General features: G+C 34.8%; 1 protein-coding gene and 1 long non-coding RNA gene across 2 annotated transcripts; one reads left to right on the forward strand and one right to left on the reverse strand.

Annotated features, from left to right (window-relative positions):
* The first annotated feature begins 7,373 nt into the window (after positions 1-7,373).
* On the forward strand, positions 7,374-8,393 carry LOC136797435 (uncharacterized protein PF3D7_1120000-like). The gene has a single exon (XM_067054009.1). It carries the CDS (start codon positions 7,374-7,376, stop codon positions 8,391-8,393), a length of 1,020 nt encoding a protein of 339 aa, XP_066910110.1.
* Positions 8,394-15,166: 6,773 nt separating this feature from the next.
* LOC136797434 (uncharacterized) lies at positions 15,167-17,443 on the reverse strand. The gene is made up of 4 exons (XR_010845254.1): positions 17,299-17,443; positions 16,277-16,389; positions 15,903-15,995; positions 15,167-15,229 (listed from the first exon to the last, which is right to left on the reverse strand). It is a non-coding gene; the product is annotated as an uncharacterized lncRNA (long non-coding RNA).
* Positions 17,444-18,221: the final 778 nt, after the last annotated feature.

Here is an 18,221-nt window from a genome sequence, read left to right on the forward strand (position 1 = left end):
TTCTTTCTGTTTTGAAAAAAGCATTACGTGTATGTTACTTTCCTTTTATTTACTGCGTGTGCGTTCGATCGAATCGTTCTGAATGAAATAAAAGAAATTATAATTGCACGCGCAGAATTTGATATTTTTATTACTCTATTGTGATTGGTCGAAATGCGCGCCATTGATTGGCTATTAAAATAAAACGTCAAGACATCAATCAAAACATTGCCAAATAAGGTAAAAAAGCAGTGCACGCTTCGGAAATCAAAGAAAAACATTGCGAATTTCTAAACTTAGTTTTTTTGTTCACTTGAGGAATTAATGGGAATCAAAGTATACGGTCAGACTGTAGGATGTTTAAATGTAGAGGAATTACACCATGTAGACTGTTGAATCGCAATTAAATAAAGAGAAAATGACAAGGAACAACAAGTAAGTAAAATTCTACCAACATCTTTGGGTTGTAAAATCTTTCCCTTCTTGCCCTTAGAGGTTCTTTTGTACATTATCTATTTTTTGCGAGGTTTACCAAATTTAAAACAAAAGTCAAAACAAGTCAAGATATGGAGAAAAAATCCATAAAAGCAGGCAGAATGTCTGAAATTTTCAAGAAATAAAGACTTTTGAGCAATCATTTCAAACATCCCTGTCTTACAGCCACAGTGGATTTTTTTCTCATAGCGGGGGTCGAAATCTCTATCTAAATCCCAATGGGGGTGTTTAAGAGCTTGATATCCACATTTTATTTTTTATTTTTAGAAATGTTTCGAATAATCGAATATGGAAGATCTTAATGGCGGATATAAGAGGCTTCATCCCTATGGTTTTCGTTCTGGACATTGTTAATCCATTTGAAATCGCTAACGTTCGATAAATGATAGTGATGGAATGTCAAAAGCAAGTACTTAAAATTAAAATTTTCTTCAAAAAATGTATAATTTTGACCGTTTTTGTCTGTAAAATAGTATGTAGTATAGCATAATGGCTGAGTTTTGCCATTTGCTTTATTGAGGGTTTAGCCAAGATGGATCGGTGATGTATTGTGTAAGCTTTGGCCTCAAATATTGGCCAGCCTTCTATAAGTATAAGCTTTGGGGTAAAATTCATCCTTTAAACTTTTAAGTTCCAAACCTAAAAATGTTCTTTCTTAACCTGTTTATTTTCAGCATTTCTTTTCATTTCCCTAAAATTGTTTTAGAGTCCACAAAGCCTTATAATTATAAAAGTTCTTAATATTTTGGCCAACGAAGTTTTGTTCAATAGTTTGTTCTTATAAAAAACGTGTAATAATGATTGAGTTTTGCCATTTTCTTTGTATCATCTGGCGGTCATCTTTCAAAATGACCATTAAAAAAACTATCTGAATTCGAAATGTATCTGAAAGGCTATGTAAAAGATTTTTAATTTCACAGATTTCATTTTTAATTTTGGCTTTGCCCTCTTCATCATAGGGCAAACCACTGAAGATCTTGGTTACAAATTACGAAGGAAGTTATGGACGCTACAAATGCTATGAATGTCGAGAAAGGTGCAACAAGAAACAAATCGAAATCATTTTCTAGGAAATAAATTTCACCTCGAGAACTAAAATGTCCCCATTTAACAGTATACGGCCAAACATATCGGCTAAATCTAAAATTTTTAACTAACCTAATTTCTTGCTAGGTTTAGTCATCTTTTCATGGACTCAGATATACAGGATAGGAAATTTTATAATTTTAAGATATGTTTGAGAAATAGTATGAAATTTTTATCAGTCTGGAATAGTCATTTGAAATATTGTAACAACAAATTTGGTAGATGAAATGTTTTCAGTATCTCTTTATCGTTAAAATGTAGGTTTGTGACTCAAAATATACAGGCCTTCCTAAAAATGAACTATTCCAAGAAGCCGGTATTGACCGATAATCCGAGATGGAAGTTTTTTTCCGGTATGCCTGTATTGGAAAGAAAAATTACCGGAATTTCGGTATTTGAGATGTCTGCCGGTATCAGTGTTTACACAAAAATTTACTACTATTTCTGAAAACACGAGAAAATTACAAGTAGTTCGGTACAATGAAGTATAAGCCCAAAAGACTAGAAGTGAATCTTTAACTTTCTCAGGCTGGAAAAAGTGAAGCCTTAAAATATGCGCCGTATTTTTGATGACTTGAATCTAGCGATTGCTTTGTTTTCGAGTGGTATTTTTTCGAAATTCAGCAGTAAATTTTAGTTTCAATCTGACATTTGTGCAAACACTAGGCGGGCCGCGCAACTTTAGTAGGATTTATTGGCTTCAAATCCTACCAAGGAGATTCGCTTTTAGCCCTTCGGGCTTATACTTCATTGGTTCGGTATTTAAACTGGTTTTGCCGGTAACAGTATTTGACAAATTTACAGACCGGTATTCCAAGGAAGAAATTCTGGTCTTCCATCATCGTCTTTTCTCATTTGAGATTCTTCAAACCGACCGTTGCGATGAAATGTTGGTGAGAGAGAGGAGACGAAGAGAGAAGTGTTGTTATTTATAAATAATACATCATCGCAGAGGTCTCCGTACGGGAAAACCTGTCTAAAGCCTTTTCTGAATTTCGGACGCTGCTCTACTCACATCCCTCGGCCCTGTCTTAGTGATACGATGAAATTTTGACTGTGTTAACTGTTAACCTAATCAATGTGATAATTGACCGAGGTAAGACCAGAAGTTTCCTAGTTTTAATCGGGGTAATTTTGACCGGATTTACCCCGGGTTTACCCATTATCCAACTAGAGCTTAGAATTGGACTATTTTTTTATCTGATTATCCATCGGGGAGGATCTGACCGTGTCACTGATACATGGATGTCCACCCAGTTTATCAATGCTAATTCAAAGGCCCCCGAAACGTTGGTCGAGTTAAGGATGCTTTATCTTTCATATATTTTCTCAAGATATAAAAACATCTTGATTTCCAAATAGGTATTAAGCTTCCTATAGCTCATCTTAACAGCTTAATAACAATATCTAAGGAGCTAAAGAGGTAGCTATACAAATTAGGCAGTAGTTTGATGTAACTTTTCTTGGATCAGGTTGACATTATAGGGCCCATGATGGGCGCTAAGCCTATCAGTGAAAGTAACTGATACGTTTGGCGCCCAAAGGTAAAATAAATACCTTCCATTGTTCCATGTTTCACCAAATATAAAATAGAACGGTACCCCCTCACTTTTCTTCGTTACCACGGTGCTTTATTTTACTCAAAGTTATTTAAAAAGTGATAAATCGTTTCAAGAGTGAAAAATGGTTCTTTTATCATGAAAAAAGTCTACTAGGTTATATTCAATGTACATCCTTTTTAAATGATGGCAAAAAATCATGGATAGTCAATGTTGATGCAGTTGATGATGTTTTCTAGTGGCTCTTCTAATCCTCTCCAATCTCTCATATCTAGAAATATATACATTGCACCTACGTTTCGAGTTTTACTCGAAAGCTTATACATTGTTCTTTATAAGCAACCCCAATTTTCGTCTCAGGGCTGGAGTTGCTAAAGATTTTCCGGATTTCAGGCCAAAATAGCTTAACAACTCCGAAATTTTTAACTTTTTACCTCATTTTATAAAATACCTCAAATCAGATAATCAAATACCTGTTAAAATGTGTGATATATTTATATAGATACTACTTTAAAACGCTATAAGGTCGCCAGTCCGGTTAACACCTTATAAGGACTGGTTCCCGAGGGGGGGGTTGGGTTTACCAACTTACGGTATGTGCAGCGAAAAGAATGGCTTTTAGAATCGCACCCTTACAGCGCAGAAAAAAATCGGTGAAATTTATACCCTTACAGTGCATTTTTTCAAATTTTAAACTCTTTTAGAGCAAAAAAATCAAGATTTTTAAGCAAAAATTTGCAATTATTCCTAGATTTGCTGAAATTTCCACCCATACAGTGCATTTATCAAAAGTCCACCCTTACAGTGCATTTCTGATTCTTTGAAAACATACCCTTAACCGCCGCAAATACCCGTCGGTCAATTTGCCTGACTGCCCCCCCCGGGACTGGTTGCGCTCTAGTAATGACTTCCGGACGTAGGTCGTCATTAGCGCGCAGTGATCCTGATTACCCATTATACTTTGCGACTGCGGCCTATGTTGTTGTTGCCTCAGCTGATGGTTTTGTTGAAAGAAATGTATCGGCGGCTTCTGATATTTCGAGCATAGGTGGATGGTCTTTGGCAAGACGCTCTAGATATTCTCTGTGATGCCCTCGGCCACTGATCTTGATCTGCTTTTCATTGATTTCATAAGGATTTATTCGCGATTAAAAAATCTGTCCAGATAATTCTCGAGTTGATCTCATAGAAGTATACTTACCTTTGAGGAACTCTTTTGTAAACTTCCAGTTGATTCCCTTCCATCTCAACAATAGACTGTAGTTCAAGGCCGCAAGGTATAACATAATTATTATGCCCAGAATCATTATGCCAAGTTGCTGCAAATAAAGTCAAGTATGACGTTTGTTGAGGCGAAGAGAAGATTCCAATTAATGGTTCGTTCAGCTCTGATGAAGTCTTGAACAATGCCAACGTAGCAGTAGTAGTCTTCCCTGAATGAAATTCATTAAATGATATAAATAAGTAAGGGCGAAATTAAGAACATATAAGCCTGGAAATCATGAAAAATAAGAACAATCGAGGTTCTTATATAAAAAAACGTGTACATGCTTTTTTATAACAACGTCCAAAACTTTAGAAGCCTTCGGGTGTTCGTAACATTTTGAGTGTTAAGCCTAAAAATGTTCTTAACATGTTCTTATTTTCACCATTTTCTAAGTATTTTTGAGCAATTTCTTAAGAGATTGGGTTTTTTAAAGTCCATAAAGCCTTAAGATGTTCTTAAATTGTTCTTTATACGAGGTAACCCTAAAAAGTCGCATTTCTTCTAAAAAATGGGGAAATTTCTATACCTCATCTTCAAAGTATCATATAATGAAGTAACCTCAAATTTCCCTCAGTGATAGTATCTAACACGACATTGAGTAAAAATGTCACAAAACCCTATTTTTGAATGTGTTCACTTTCTAACTTTTTAACTCCTACATTGTCGACCTAATCAATGAATTCAAAACATCAACGTCAGTAACTTACATTACTTCGAGTTACGTCAAGGAAGAGTTGAAATTCCAATACTCAACAAAAAGATCTACATACATCATTGAAGAGAGGTATGAGAGACCATGAAATTCTCTCTCAAACCTAGAACCTAACGAACCCAGAACTTTCACATTTAATGACGATAGAGCCTGCTCTATAGCTGGTTTAGAGGGTGACGGGCATTAATCTCATTTTGCAATTTCTAATAGCGCAAATCGAAAACATAAAATTTCTTCTTCCCCATGAAGTTATAAAGATCTACCTAAATCTAGCTAAAAAAAATGCTGGTTCAGAGATCATGTCGTGAGTGTAGGAAATGCAAGAGGATCGAAAACATCAGCATTTGTGAGGAGGTTGAAAAGATCTCATCGGCAATTCTTCCAACATCGATCAGTCAGTGTTGATTAATCAAAGGAACTCACCAGCCAACCTTCAAGGAAGATGGAAATCATTAGCAATCGTTGAGCAAAGATCAACTCGAATCACTCTGAGTGAAGAAAGCTGTAATGTCTTTGTCACCAAAATTTAATGTTGACCCAAAGATGTTAATCATATCAATCCTCCAAGGAACTTTACAACAGAGAAGAGGGGCAAGAAGGTGACATGACTCGCCCATCAAATTCCTGAAAGATTGACATAAAAACTCAGTCTCGTCAAGCAATGGTGGGGAATGAAACTTCGATCTTCTTGGATTAATGTGTCATATCAAAGCATCTCTCGAACTTCACTTGCACAGATCGATCATCTGAAAACTGGATCGAGATGATTTAAGCCAATGTGACCTTCGTCAAATATAGATCGACATTTTTAAGACTGAAAGTTTAACAGAATGAAATTCTTTAGTACACTCTCTCGAGCTATCGAAGAGTTTCCAACTCACTCTACGCTTCTTAGTGGTGGTGATATGAATGCCAAATTCTCTGCTCGCTTTTTGTAGGGTAAATCTATAAACAGGAATGGAAACTTGCTCCTCGACTTGACCAATCAACACACAGAACTTCCAGAAACCTCGTCCATAGCTCTGGATGCATCGTTCCCCAAACGGAACACTTTTCCAAATTGACTTCACCTTGCATCAAAAGCGCTGGAGAAACAGAACGACTGCCTGACTTATTCCAGTTGGTAGTGATCATCTGCCAATGGTCACTGCGAATGTTAAACTCAGCGTACGTCAACCTCCATCTCCTCCGAAGAAAAAGCTCTTTTGGGAATCCATCTCTTTAAACGAGAATCTCGCAAGTCAAATTACTAACTCCATTTCCCAACAGTTTGATGAAAACTACTCAACTTTCGTCGCCATTTCCAGCAAAGTTGAAGAAAAGTTACTTCCCCAAAGACCGAGTAGCACTCCATCAAGCTCAGTCGATCATCACGACGTTACTGCTGCCCGGAAAGTCACCCTGATATTCGCAACTAAAAATATTGAAACTCAACATGTGCACAATTTACGATAAATGTGAGGACAACTGAATAAACAACATCCTACATTCATTCGAAATTCCATGATCATCATCCAACACAAAAACGCCTGGGATTTGGTCAACAAAATTAACTTTTTAGTCCCAAAGTATTGTATTCTTCGAAACGGCCCTGGTGAAGACGGTTTCCCTCCTGAATTCTGGAAACTACCATTGATGAAAAAAAATTACACCATTTCTATAGCCAAACTTTCTTTGGAAATGGACCTAAAAATTGGGAGTTTTATTTGGGCATTCCTGTTCCAAATAAGGGAGACCTTACCAAGACTGGCAACTATCGTGGTATATCGTCATCCTAGATCGGTTCCAATTTGTATAATCGGTGTCCGACCTGTTCGTGATAAAGTACTTTGACCAAATAAAAACAGGTTCACACAAGAAAGACGTTCTAGCTGTCGGTCGCATCCTTGAAGAACTCAAAATGCGTGTCCACAATCTAGGAAAGACCACCAAACGAATGCATTTGTTTAAGGATCACTTCCGATGATATTCGAAGTAATTCGATGCCGACCACTTGCTCTTGCTGGTCATACGACCGAGAATGGCGGAGGAAGGTATTCAACAAAGCTCTCGTCCTAGAGGGTGCCTCTAAATCTTCAACTGTAGACTTTCCAGATGCTTGCAAGCAGTTGCAAGTCATTGATCTGTGTATCAACATAGTTTGCAGAATGGTATGAACCCCTAGGTTTATTTCATTCCCCCTGTATACCCATACCCCTGTATATCTGGTATTTTTACTAAAAAATTAAGCTCCCACAAACGCTACCATCATTTTCCGCCACCAAAATCAACAACAATGGATGAGGATCCACCCAGTGATATATCATCCATTGACATAACATCAACAGAGACTCCACCAAAGTGTACAACTGCAAATTGCTTCGTTCCAGACAAAGCAAACACCCTTAAATGCTCCATGGTAAAATGTTCTCGTTTAGTTCATTTCAAATGCTCTAAACTACCAGCATACCAAGTTCAAATACACTTAAACAATCAAACCCTGAAACGCAACAAAGCAACCTTCGTCTGCTCAAACTGTGTAGACATCTCAAAGGATATAGAATCATTATGTATGGAGAGCGACCAAGAAAATTTGAAAAATATCATACACGAGCGTGATCGATCGATCAAAGATTACCAAAAGAAAGTGAAAATTCTTAAAACTAAGAATAAAAGCCTAGAAAACGAATCGTACAATGTAGATGACTTCGAAAAAAAAATTAAAGAACAAATCGACACCCTAGGAGAAAGTATCAAAACTTCGATCCTTCAAGAAATCCAGCCATCACTAACGAAAGTAGAGGATCAGGTGACTGAAGTCAAAACCTATGCTAGTGCTACCAAAGCCTCCACTCCGAATGGCTTAAAAACAATCGTTAAAGAAGCTAGGTATGAGGAAATGAAAGAGAAGCGTGATCATGATAACCGATCGAAAAACATCATCATTCATGGAGTAACTGAAAACACGCCTGAACAAACAGAAATCGCTGACAGAGCCTTTGTTGATACCCTAATTGAAACGATCAAAATACCAAAACCAAACATGAGAGCCATCTCAAGAATCGGTACTCAAGCCACCGATAAAAAACGACCAATTAAAGTTGTGCTTGTTACAGAGAAAGAAAAGATGACAGTTCTGCGCAACCTATCCGCACTGAAAGATAACGAGGAATATAAAGGAATCAGCATTACGGAAGACCTAACACCAACAGAAAGGTCTGTCCTTAAAGAATGGACGGAAAAAGCAAAAAATCTCAACTCCTATTCATCTGCAGTAGTACATAGAGTCCGAGGTGATTCAAAAAACGGATACTAGATCAAGAGGTTTTCAAAAACCCAACGTCAGTAATATCTGTTGCTGCAAACAAACAATTAGATAAAAATAAAGAAACAACAAAAATAGACGATACATTACCCGAACACAAAACATCACCAACAACTGATAACATGCCACAAACCAATGACAAAGCAAGTACGAACTTTGACATCACATTGATTCACCAACAAGACGGACATGAACAACAAGACAGACATGAACAACAAGACAGACATGAACAACAAGACGAACATGAACAACAAGACGAACATGAACAACGAGACGGACAGGAACAGCGAGTCGGACAGGAGCAGCAAGAAGACAACATGCACAGGTATGATGTAGATTCTCCAATGCTTAATAGAGAGCTTGAACTTGAAAAACTTAAAGATCTTCGTAAGCAAAACTGTAAGAAAGTACTTATTGGTCAACTAAATCTCAACTCAATAAGGAATAAAATTGAAAATTTATCAGCTATAGTATCAGGAAATCTAGATATACTTTTGGTTTCTGAAACCAAATTGAACGATAATTTCACAACTAATCAGTTTGAAATAGAAGGTTTTGAGGAACCGCATCGTTTGGATAGACCTAAAAACGACGGAGGTGGCGGCCTTTTGCTTTATGTAAGAATCGGATTACCATCTAAGTTAATAAGATCTGAAAATACGTATGAAGGCATGTTTGTTAAGGTAACAATTAATAAACAAAAATGGCTGATATGTTGTTCCTATAACCCACATTTAAGTAACATCAACGAGCACCTAGAAAAGCTGCAAATTAGCATAGATGCGATAGATATCGATTATAACAACATTCTGGTTGTAGGAGACTTGAATTGTGAAATTGAGAAGCAGCCTTTGGTTGATTTTTGTGAGGGGTTAAATCTCAAAGCTATGATTAACTCACCAACCTGTTTTAAAAATCCTGATAGGCCAACTTGCATTGACCATATGCTCACAATTAAGCCAAATCATTTTTAGAAAACTGCTTACACTATTACCACTGGAATATCGGATTTTCACAAGATGACTCTAATAATCCTAAATGAAAACTTTGAGAAATTGCCACCGAAAACAATCAGATACCGATCTTACAGGACATTCAACAGTGATACTTTTCGCATGAAACTGGATTATTTTTTTTTTATTTTCCGATTTATTTAACGTTGGTGTTACATAGTTATAATTAAATACTAATTTGATTTAGATTTGATCATCAATAGTGATAACAGTGATTTTGAATCAAAAATAAATTGTATCATAGAAGAACTAGACAAACAAGCTCTTTTTAAATATAAAACGGTTAGAGGTAATAACATGCCTTTTATAAATAGAGATATGAGAAAAGCCATCATGGTAAGATCCAAACTCAAGAACCTTTACTATAAGAATAAAACACAAGAAAACAAAACAAAATACAAAAGACAAAAAAATTTTTGCTTATCGCTATCGAGGAGGACTAAGAAAGACTACTTTGCCAACCTTAAAGATTCCAACATAACTGATGACAAAAAGTTTTGGAAAACTGTACAACCATTGTTTTCAAATAAAGGTTCAAACAATAAGAGTTATACCTTAGTGGATAAAGAAAAGATCATAAATGACGAGAAACAGATAGCTCAAATATTCAATGACTATTATGGCCAAATAATATCAAAACTAGACTTGCCTGAGCCTCCCTATGTTGCATTTGACAAAACAAATAATCATACTGAAATTTGTATTCAAAAATATAGACAACACCCAAGTGTCACTGAAATCAAGAAAACTGAGTATCTAAATAAATTTTCTTTTATACCAACAACGAAAGAGGAAGTAGGGAAAATCATTAAGGACTTAGCTCAAGGAAAATCACAGCCAAGCTCAGATATTCCAGTGAAAATCATAAAGGATAATTGTGATATGTTTTCCAAGTTTTTATGCACAGAAATAAATGCGTCATTCGAGTCAAACTCTTTTCCAAAAGAATTGAAACTTGCTGATATAACACCTGTGTATAAGAGAAAAGGTTCAAAGAATGACAAGGGCAACTTCAGACCGGTGAGTATTCTCCCAGTTCTGTCAAAAATTTATGAAAAAGTCATACATACCCAAGTCTCAACCTACTTTAACAACATTTTGAGCAATAGACAATTTGGATATAGAAAAGGAATGAGTACACAAACTCCACTTTTAGTCATGACTGAAATTTGGAAGAAAGCTACAGATGAAAAGAAAAAGTTTGCAGCGCTACTCATTGACTTATCAAAAGCTTTCGACTGCATCTCGCACGAACTATTGATTGCTAAACTTGAAGCATACGGATTTTCAAGGAGTGCCTTAGGTCTCATAGCAGCCTATCTATCAGATAGAAAGGAAAGAACGAAAATTGGCGACCATTACAGTACCTGGCATAATGTTAAAGTAGGTGTTCCCCAAGGATCCATTCTAGGGCCGCTACTATTTAACATCTACATGAGAGATTTGTTCTACTTCCTTGAAAATAGAAATGCACTGAATTATGCAGACGATACAACACCTTTTGTGATAGCTGATTCTTGGGAACAGGTTGGTGAGGAGCTCTCGAATGGAGCTGCTATCATCTTTGAGTGGATAACCCAAAATCAAATGAAAGGAAATGCAGACAAGTCTGAGTTGATAGCTAACAATACCAGCAAAGAAATCTTCATTACTATACAGAATGAACGCATCTTTAACAGCAACTCAGGCAAGATCCTAGGATTAACTTTTGACAACTGTCTGACTTTTGAGCCACATATTAACACGATTTATAAGAAAGCTAGCCAGAAAATCAGTGCACTTGCGAGGGTAGCACCGTACATAAATCAAAAGAAAAAGCAAAGGCTCATGAATGCCTTCTTTCGAAGTCAATTCAATTATTGTTCGCTTGTCTGGATGTTTCATGTTCGCATGCTAGATCAAAAAATAAATCACCTCCACGAAAGATGTTTGAGGATAGTGTATTCTGATCATACATCTACTTTTGAGCAGCTTTTAGAGAAAGACGGTGCCATCAAATTCCACCATAAAAATCTTCAGTTGTTATAGCAATAGAACTTTTCAAATGTAAAAATAACATATCAGATCTAACTAAAGAAATTTTCAAACATGATGAAAATATCAAAGTAAATCGCAAAACGCCTTACTTCAGATCAAGAGAAATAAACTCTGTTTTTCACGGTTCAGAGTCACTTTCATTTTTAGGGCCAAAAGTTTGGGAATTAATTCCGGATGAGTATAGAGATATAGTTGATCTTAGTATTTTTAAGGAAAAGATTAAGCAGTGGAGGCCTACATCATGCCCGTGTAGAAACTGCCGGACCTATATTGACGGTGTCGGCTTTTTGTAATCACCTTACAAATTGTAAAGTAGCGTTGACTTTTATTAGCCTTTGTTGCTACCTGTTCGTCAACTTGAAATAAACTATTACATACATACATACATACATACATATATCCATACCCCTGTATACCCATCCCCCTTCTGTAATGAAGTCGTATCCCTCTTGTTTTAAAGAAGATTTGTTTCGAGGAAACTGGCTCTATGCACCACCAATGTGATCATAGAGTACAAAATTTGTACAGTAATAAGCCAAAAATTTCACTACACAACTAATTTATCAACATGATACACTTATGTGTTTTGGTGGTACAGATTCTTACTTTAAAACAGACTGTGATCATTTTTATATGATTAAACTGACCATAATGTCCAACCCCCTTTCTTATTTTGTCCAACCCCCACATTCCTATCCCCGAGTTTTTGAAGCAAATTTTGATACCTCCCCCCAACAAAGGCCCTAATAATAAATATATGGCATCCCTTTTTAAAAAGGGGGTGCAAACTATGCTCAATCTATGTTCGCTTCAAAGATATGGTACCCCACAACACAGGAAAAATTTTTGGATTTGGTTTCATAATTGAAGGTTGGAAATTTGAGCGATTACCTTAAGCTGATTTGGAAAACGTAAATTACCCATAGGTTTTGTACCGGGTGCGCCAAAAAAAAGTTTCTCTCTTTAAAACTAATTTTCTCGAAATCTAAAAATTTTAAAAGAATCATTCCTACTCCATTGGAAAGAAGAAGGATAGACTTAAATTTTGATGTATCATTTAATGAATTCGGTACATTAGGTCGAAAGTTATGCTCAATTGAATAAAAAAGTTACTTTCGGAAAATGCTCGAAAACGTTAAAAATCGACCTATCAAATTAAACAGAAGCATAATTACATGATTCACCAGTTTTTTCGCCTCAGTCATCAAAAATGATAATTAGCTGTCTAAACGACCTTTTGTTATATAAAGGAAGGTTGAATTACATTAAAAGGAAGAAAATTCGTCGAAAAAAGCCAAAAAATCTGGTAAAATTCATAAAAATACATCAAATATGGGTTTTGAGGTACATCCAGCCTTAAATAGACTTTATCCAGTCTAGAACCAAAAATCTGTGGAAAATTTGGGTAAAAATAAATTAAAATGATTTTGATGAAGATTTAAAACCCTTTCGACCCATCAGCTTCAAAATTTATGTGTGTTTAATTACTGAAAAATGCTCTTAATCACGTAAAGGCTAATGCGATTACCAAATTTAAACTAAAAATTTGATAGGTCGATTTTTAACGTTTTCGGGCACTTTCTGAAAGTAGCTTTTTTATTCAATCGAGCATAACTTTTGATCTAAAAAACCGAATTTGATAAATGACCCATCAAAATTTAGGTTTATCCTTCTTCTTTCCAATGGGATAGGCATGGTTCTTTTAAAAATTTAAGATTTCAAGCAAATCAGTTTCAAAGAGAGAAATTTTTTTGTGGCGCACCCGGTAGAATAAATCAATGCCTTTGAAAAATCAATTGAAAAAAACCCATGTAGAAATGACAATTTTCCAAGGCTGGTTGGAAAACATGACTTTTTGGGTGGGAAATTTTTATTCTCCAAACAGTTTGGGAATTGAAAAAAAAGGTCAAAAATCGATGTGAAAATACACATTTTAGTAAATTTGATACCTCAAGTTGAAAAACTAGACTTTTTGGGTCGGAAATTTGTGTTTCTCCCAAACAGTTTGGAAAACGTTAAAAATCCATGTGGAAATTACATTTTTCTAAGATTGAGACCTTTTCTTGGAAAACTAGACTTTTTGGGTTGGAAATTTGTGTTTCTCCAAACAGTTTGGAAAACGTTAAAAATCCATGTGGAAATTACATTTTTGTGAAATTGAAATCCTTTCGATTGGAAAACTAGACTGTTTGGGTTGTAAATTTTTATTTCCCCAAACAGTTTGGAAAACGTTAAAAACCCATGTGAAAATTACGTTTTTGTAACCATTTTCTGTGCATGTCCTTTGAGAAAACCACAAGCGATTTTTCGCTCAAAACTGTTTTGATGTATGGCTCTAGCTATCTGTGCGAACAATAACGAGAGATTGACCGGAAGCCATCGAGCCTAGGCTAGCGAACGACTGTTCACAAAAACAAAAACCTTCGTTGTTTAAGATCTCTTTTTCCATATCTCTGCCTTGCTTTTTTCAACCTGAATTTTTGAAAATTCCAACCTTCTTTAGCTTGGATTTTGGCTTTAATCAACCTGGATTTTTGAAAATTCCAAGTTTGTTTATTTTGGATTGTGGCTTTTTTCAACCTAGATTTTTGAAAATTTCAACCTTGTTAAATTTGGATTTTGGCTTTTTTCCAACTGGATTTTAAAAAATTCGAACGTTGTTAAATTTGGATTTTGGCTTTTTTCAATTTGGATTTTTGAAAATCCCAAGCCATGTAGATGCAAAATGTCCCACATTTCCAGGTTGGATTTTCCATTGGATTTTATCTTTTTTCCAACTAAGAAAACTTGAAATTTTCAACCTTGGAAATCGAAAATTTTTTCCTGTGCAACATGTCGCGAGCCTTTTCTCAAAAAAAGTTTCTTTCGAACCAATCACATTGTAGATCTTAAGGGTTGGTCCCTAACTAGTAGGGGAAGTTTTAAAGGAAATATATGATCCTACCTGGTAGTTGATAGGAAGTGGATAGGAAGGAGTGATCAATTAAAGAATTGGAAGATTTGTTTATGTTCAAGCCATCGTCATCATGCGCATTTCATTGAGGTAGTTTTTGACTCTAATAGGCCTCAAATTGTTATAGTAGAGTTGCGTGAATATACTGTACAGCTGAAATAAGAGAAGAGATATTACTGACAAAACGATAACTTTCGAATTTGATCGTTCCATCCAGGCGTCTTTTGAGACGACAATTCAAATTGATTATTAAGCTATTTTCCAGCTATGACATTACACTAATGGGGTCCAACTTGAAGGGTTCTAATTTTTGTTCCAAAAAAAGGTAAAAAATCTAAACACAGTTTGAATTCAGAGAAATCTAAAGTTTCAGAAGAATATAATTTTTCCTTTCCAGTAAAAGTATCTTTATATTCTTTCATCTTCTTTTTCCAAACTTTTAAATCCATTCATTCAAAATCGTCATTGCAAAGAGATATCACCTTTTTATCGAAATGTGCAGGCTGCCAATCTTTTTAGGAGCAGCTTTTAGTTCATTTGATGATATGATTTTAAACAGATCAGTTCAGCCCGTAATATCGAAGCCGGGGTGATGTATCTGATGGATTATTCATTTAAATCATTATAAGTCATGTCAAACAGGACACTCAGAGTAAAGACCTAGAGACATCATGCATCAATAAGACATCCATGGAAACGTAACGGTACCAGTTCAATGTTGATTTTTCTCGTTTTCAATCGTGGCTGATGGATGATAGGACGTGACTAGACAGTTTCAAGAAGAGTTGGATGAATGGAAACATTATCTTTCGCCAGTTGAACCTCTATATGGGTAAGAGCGAAATTGATTATCAAAACAGAATTGAATGAATCAATAAATTAGGGGGAATGGAAACTAGTTGCTCTGTAATAGTAAATTCACTTTTGAAGACTTTCAAATTGTTAAATCAATACGAAGTATGAGCAAGATTCATTACGATCATGAAATTGCTCATACACCTATCGACCTTACAGAGAATTGTGTCCAATGGTCCGAAGACGAAAGATTACAGAGTCAATTTAAACGTTTCAGACCTTTGAAAGCATTCAAATATGATGAATCTTAACCCGGTCTCCTTTTATGCAGAATTCTTCTAGATTGATTTCATGAGAGAAGTACACGTCTTTTTTTTTTTTAAGAAACACACTTTTAAGAAACATGAGGCTCAGAATGCCTAAAAACTAAGAAACATCTAAGAAACATGCTGAGGCTGAGAATGAGAAAATAACATTTTTTAATTCGTTTTTTTTATAAGAACCTTCCAATCAAGGCTAATTATGTCAAAAAGTTTAGAAACATGTAAGAAACATTTAAGGCTCAAGAAGGCCGATTTCTTAAGAAACATTGAGGCTGCTTGGTAAAACTAGTTTCTTAAAAAAAAAAAGACGTGTATGAACAAAATATTGTAATTAATTTGTTTCCTTTTTCCTTTTAATTTTGTAAAATTAATTCCTTACCCTTAGACAGTATTTTCTTTCACTTCTTCCGATTCTGCAGCAAACATTTCCTGAATTTTGAGGGCGAAACTGGACAAAAAAGAATTTTCTCATCTAAAAAAATAAAATCAGAATAAATTAATTTCATTGTTTGACAATTTTCAATAAGTGAGAATAAAATCTTCTAAAAAACGCCACTACCCAACATATAAAAATTTTTTCCTTAAATTGTTCAGAAAAGTTTAGCAGCCAAGAAAAACGACGTTGTTTGTCAACTTGGGTGACCCTATGTAGTTCAATTTAGATGAATATGATGATATTGTTGAAATTATGAGAGATCAAACATACATTTAGACATTGTTTCTGTTATTATGAAATATAAGGGAGGCTTGTACCATAATTCTTTCAAGCTGTTTTGTAACGGTGTTCAAGTCAAACTGATCCGTTTGTTTTAATTGGGATATCATCGCTTTGATACAGTAAATTTCGTCGAAGACAACTTTTGACCCTGAGAAGTAAAATCAAAAGCATTAACAAAATCATACAGAATGGAAAATATGGAAAGATTGTTTGGATCACTTGTTTGCGTAGAAAATGTTGAAATGGAAAATTTGGAAAAGAATGGAAAGTTCAAAGAGAAAAAATTCGGCCGGGTTACGACAATTTTCAAGCTGGACCAGAAACAAAATATTCTTTAGGGTCAATACAAACTACCACTGATGGTTCAATAATTTTGTACACTGATACAAAAACACTAGACCTTTGTTTAGTAATCTTCTGAAAAATAGAGAGAAGCTACACTTTCTTTAATAAGAACCAGTAAATTTTTGCTGAGGCTCGGCTGTTCTTATTTTTTTTGGCACTTTGAACCTTGAATTGTTCTTATTTTGTTCTTATTTTTTCTAAGGTAAAAAACAAGTTTTGGCTATTTGCTTTACTATTTAGAGGATTTTAGAAACCAGTGATTCTTTTTGCTATAACTAAACAAAAAAACTACTTTTAAAATACTTTCAGCCTCTCCACTGTTCTTAAATAGTTCTTATTTTTTGGCATTTTTTTAGCCTCATTGTTCTTATAAAATTGTTCTTATAAAAAAAAGTGTATTATACTTTAAAAGAGACATAGTAAGGATACAAAGTTAGCAAAGATATAAGTATTTGCCAGTGAGATTTGTTGTTTTTTATTTTATTTTTGTTATTTATTTAACATTTATTCGTCGTCAATTTTACAAAATTGTTTTTCCGTCTAAACTAAGATTTATAAAAAGAAAATGCAAAAGATATAAATTATTAAATTATTAAATATATTTAAATTTTTTTATTGATTTAAAATGTAATTAAAAGAATGCTAAAAAACACAGGACTGACAAGAGATTGAATTAAGGATGAGATATGGTATATAGCTAGCCTTGTCTTACCTGGATATTTTCATTACCAAGGGCTATGTCATCAGTCAATAATTATGCATCCTTCATGTCTACGCCGTAATGTTCAGATAGAAAGGAAACTCCCTCTCGTTACGTTGATATTGATGTAAATATTGGTTTATGGAGACTGGAATTGGAATCTAAAAAAAATGCAAATGCATACTTATACCTTGAAACACTTGAATGAATCAGAAAAATTGCTTAGTAATGATAATGGAAACCTGGTGTGAAGATGAAAAGTGTGGGGTGGGAGCAGGGAAATGATATAGTTCACTATATCATTTCCCTGGTGGGAGGTACAGATGTTGTTTATTTATAATAGCCAAAGTGATTAAATAGAGAACAAAGTAGCCGATAAACTTCAAGAAAATCATTTTATCAATCAGATTTTGGACATCATGATCTTCATTTAGTTTATATGAAACTTTCTGAGACCTTGATGAGATTTGATGTACTGGCTTTATTTTTTTTTCAGTAACCATGCTTCTATTTTTTGAAATTTCATGCTGTTTTCTTTGTTTGTAATCAATTTTAAAATTTTGGACGTCTCCGTGAATTTTGGCTGATCAGCACCGATATTCCTGAAATAAAAAATTACAAATGAATAATATGGAGCCATAATCAATAGAATGAAGAACAATTGTAGAAATTCAATTGACATTGATGGAACTTTATTAAATATGTTACTCCTTATTGTTTATCATATATCATTGAATGGTAATAGTTTTATGCTGTGTTATACAATGTGCTACCAGGGTGACCTCTATTATAGGCTGAAATTTGACTACAGAGGACAGGTCTGGGAAAAGCAGGGAGGCTTTATCAAACTATACTTTTTACTTCCTGAGCTATGTCTTGTCTAGCATCGAACAATCAAGCAAAGTAAGCACACTTGAATTCCACGGAAATTTCTT

The sequence above is a fragment of the Clytia hemisphaerica genome, unplaced genomic scaffold (assembly GCF_902728285.1).
Source record: "Clytia hemisphaerica strain Z4C2 unplaced genomic scaffold, Clytia hemisphaerica genome assembly, whole genome shotgun sequence".
NCBI lineage: Eukaryota > Metazoa > Cnidaria > Hydrozoa > Leptothecata > Clytiidae > Clytia > Clytia hemisphaerica.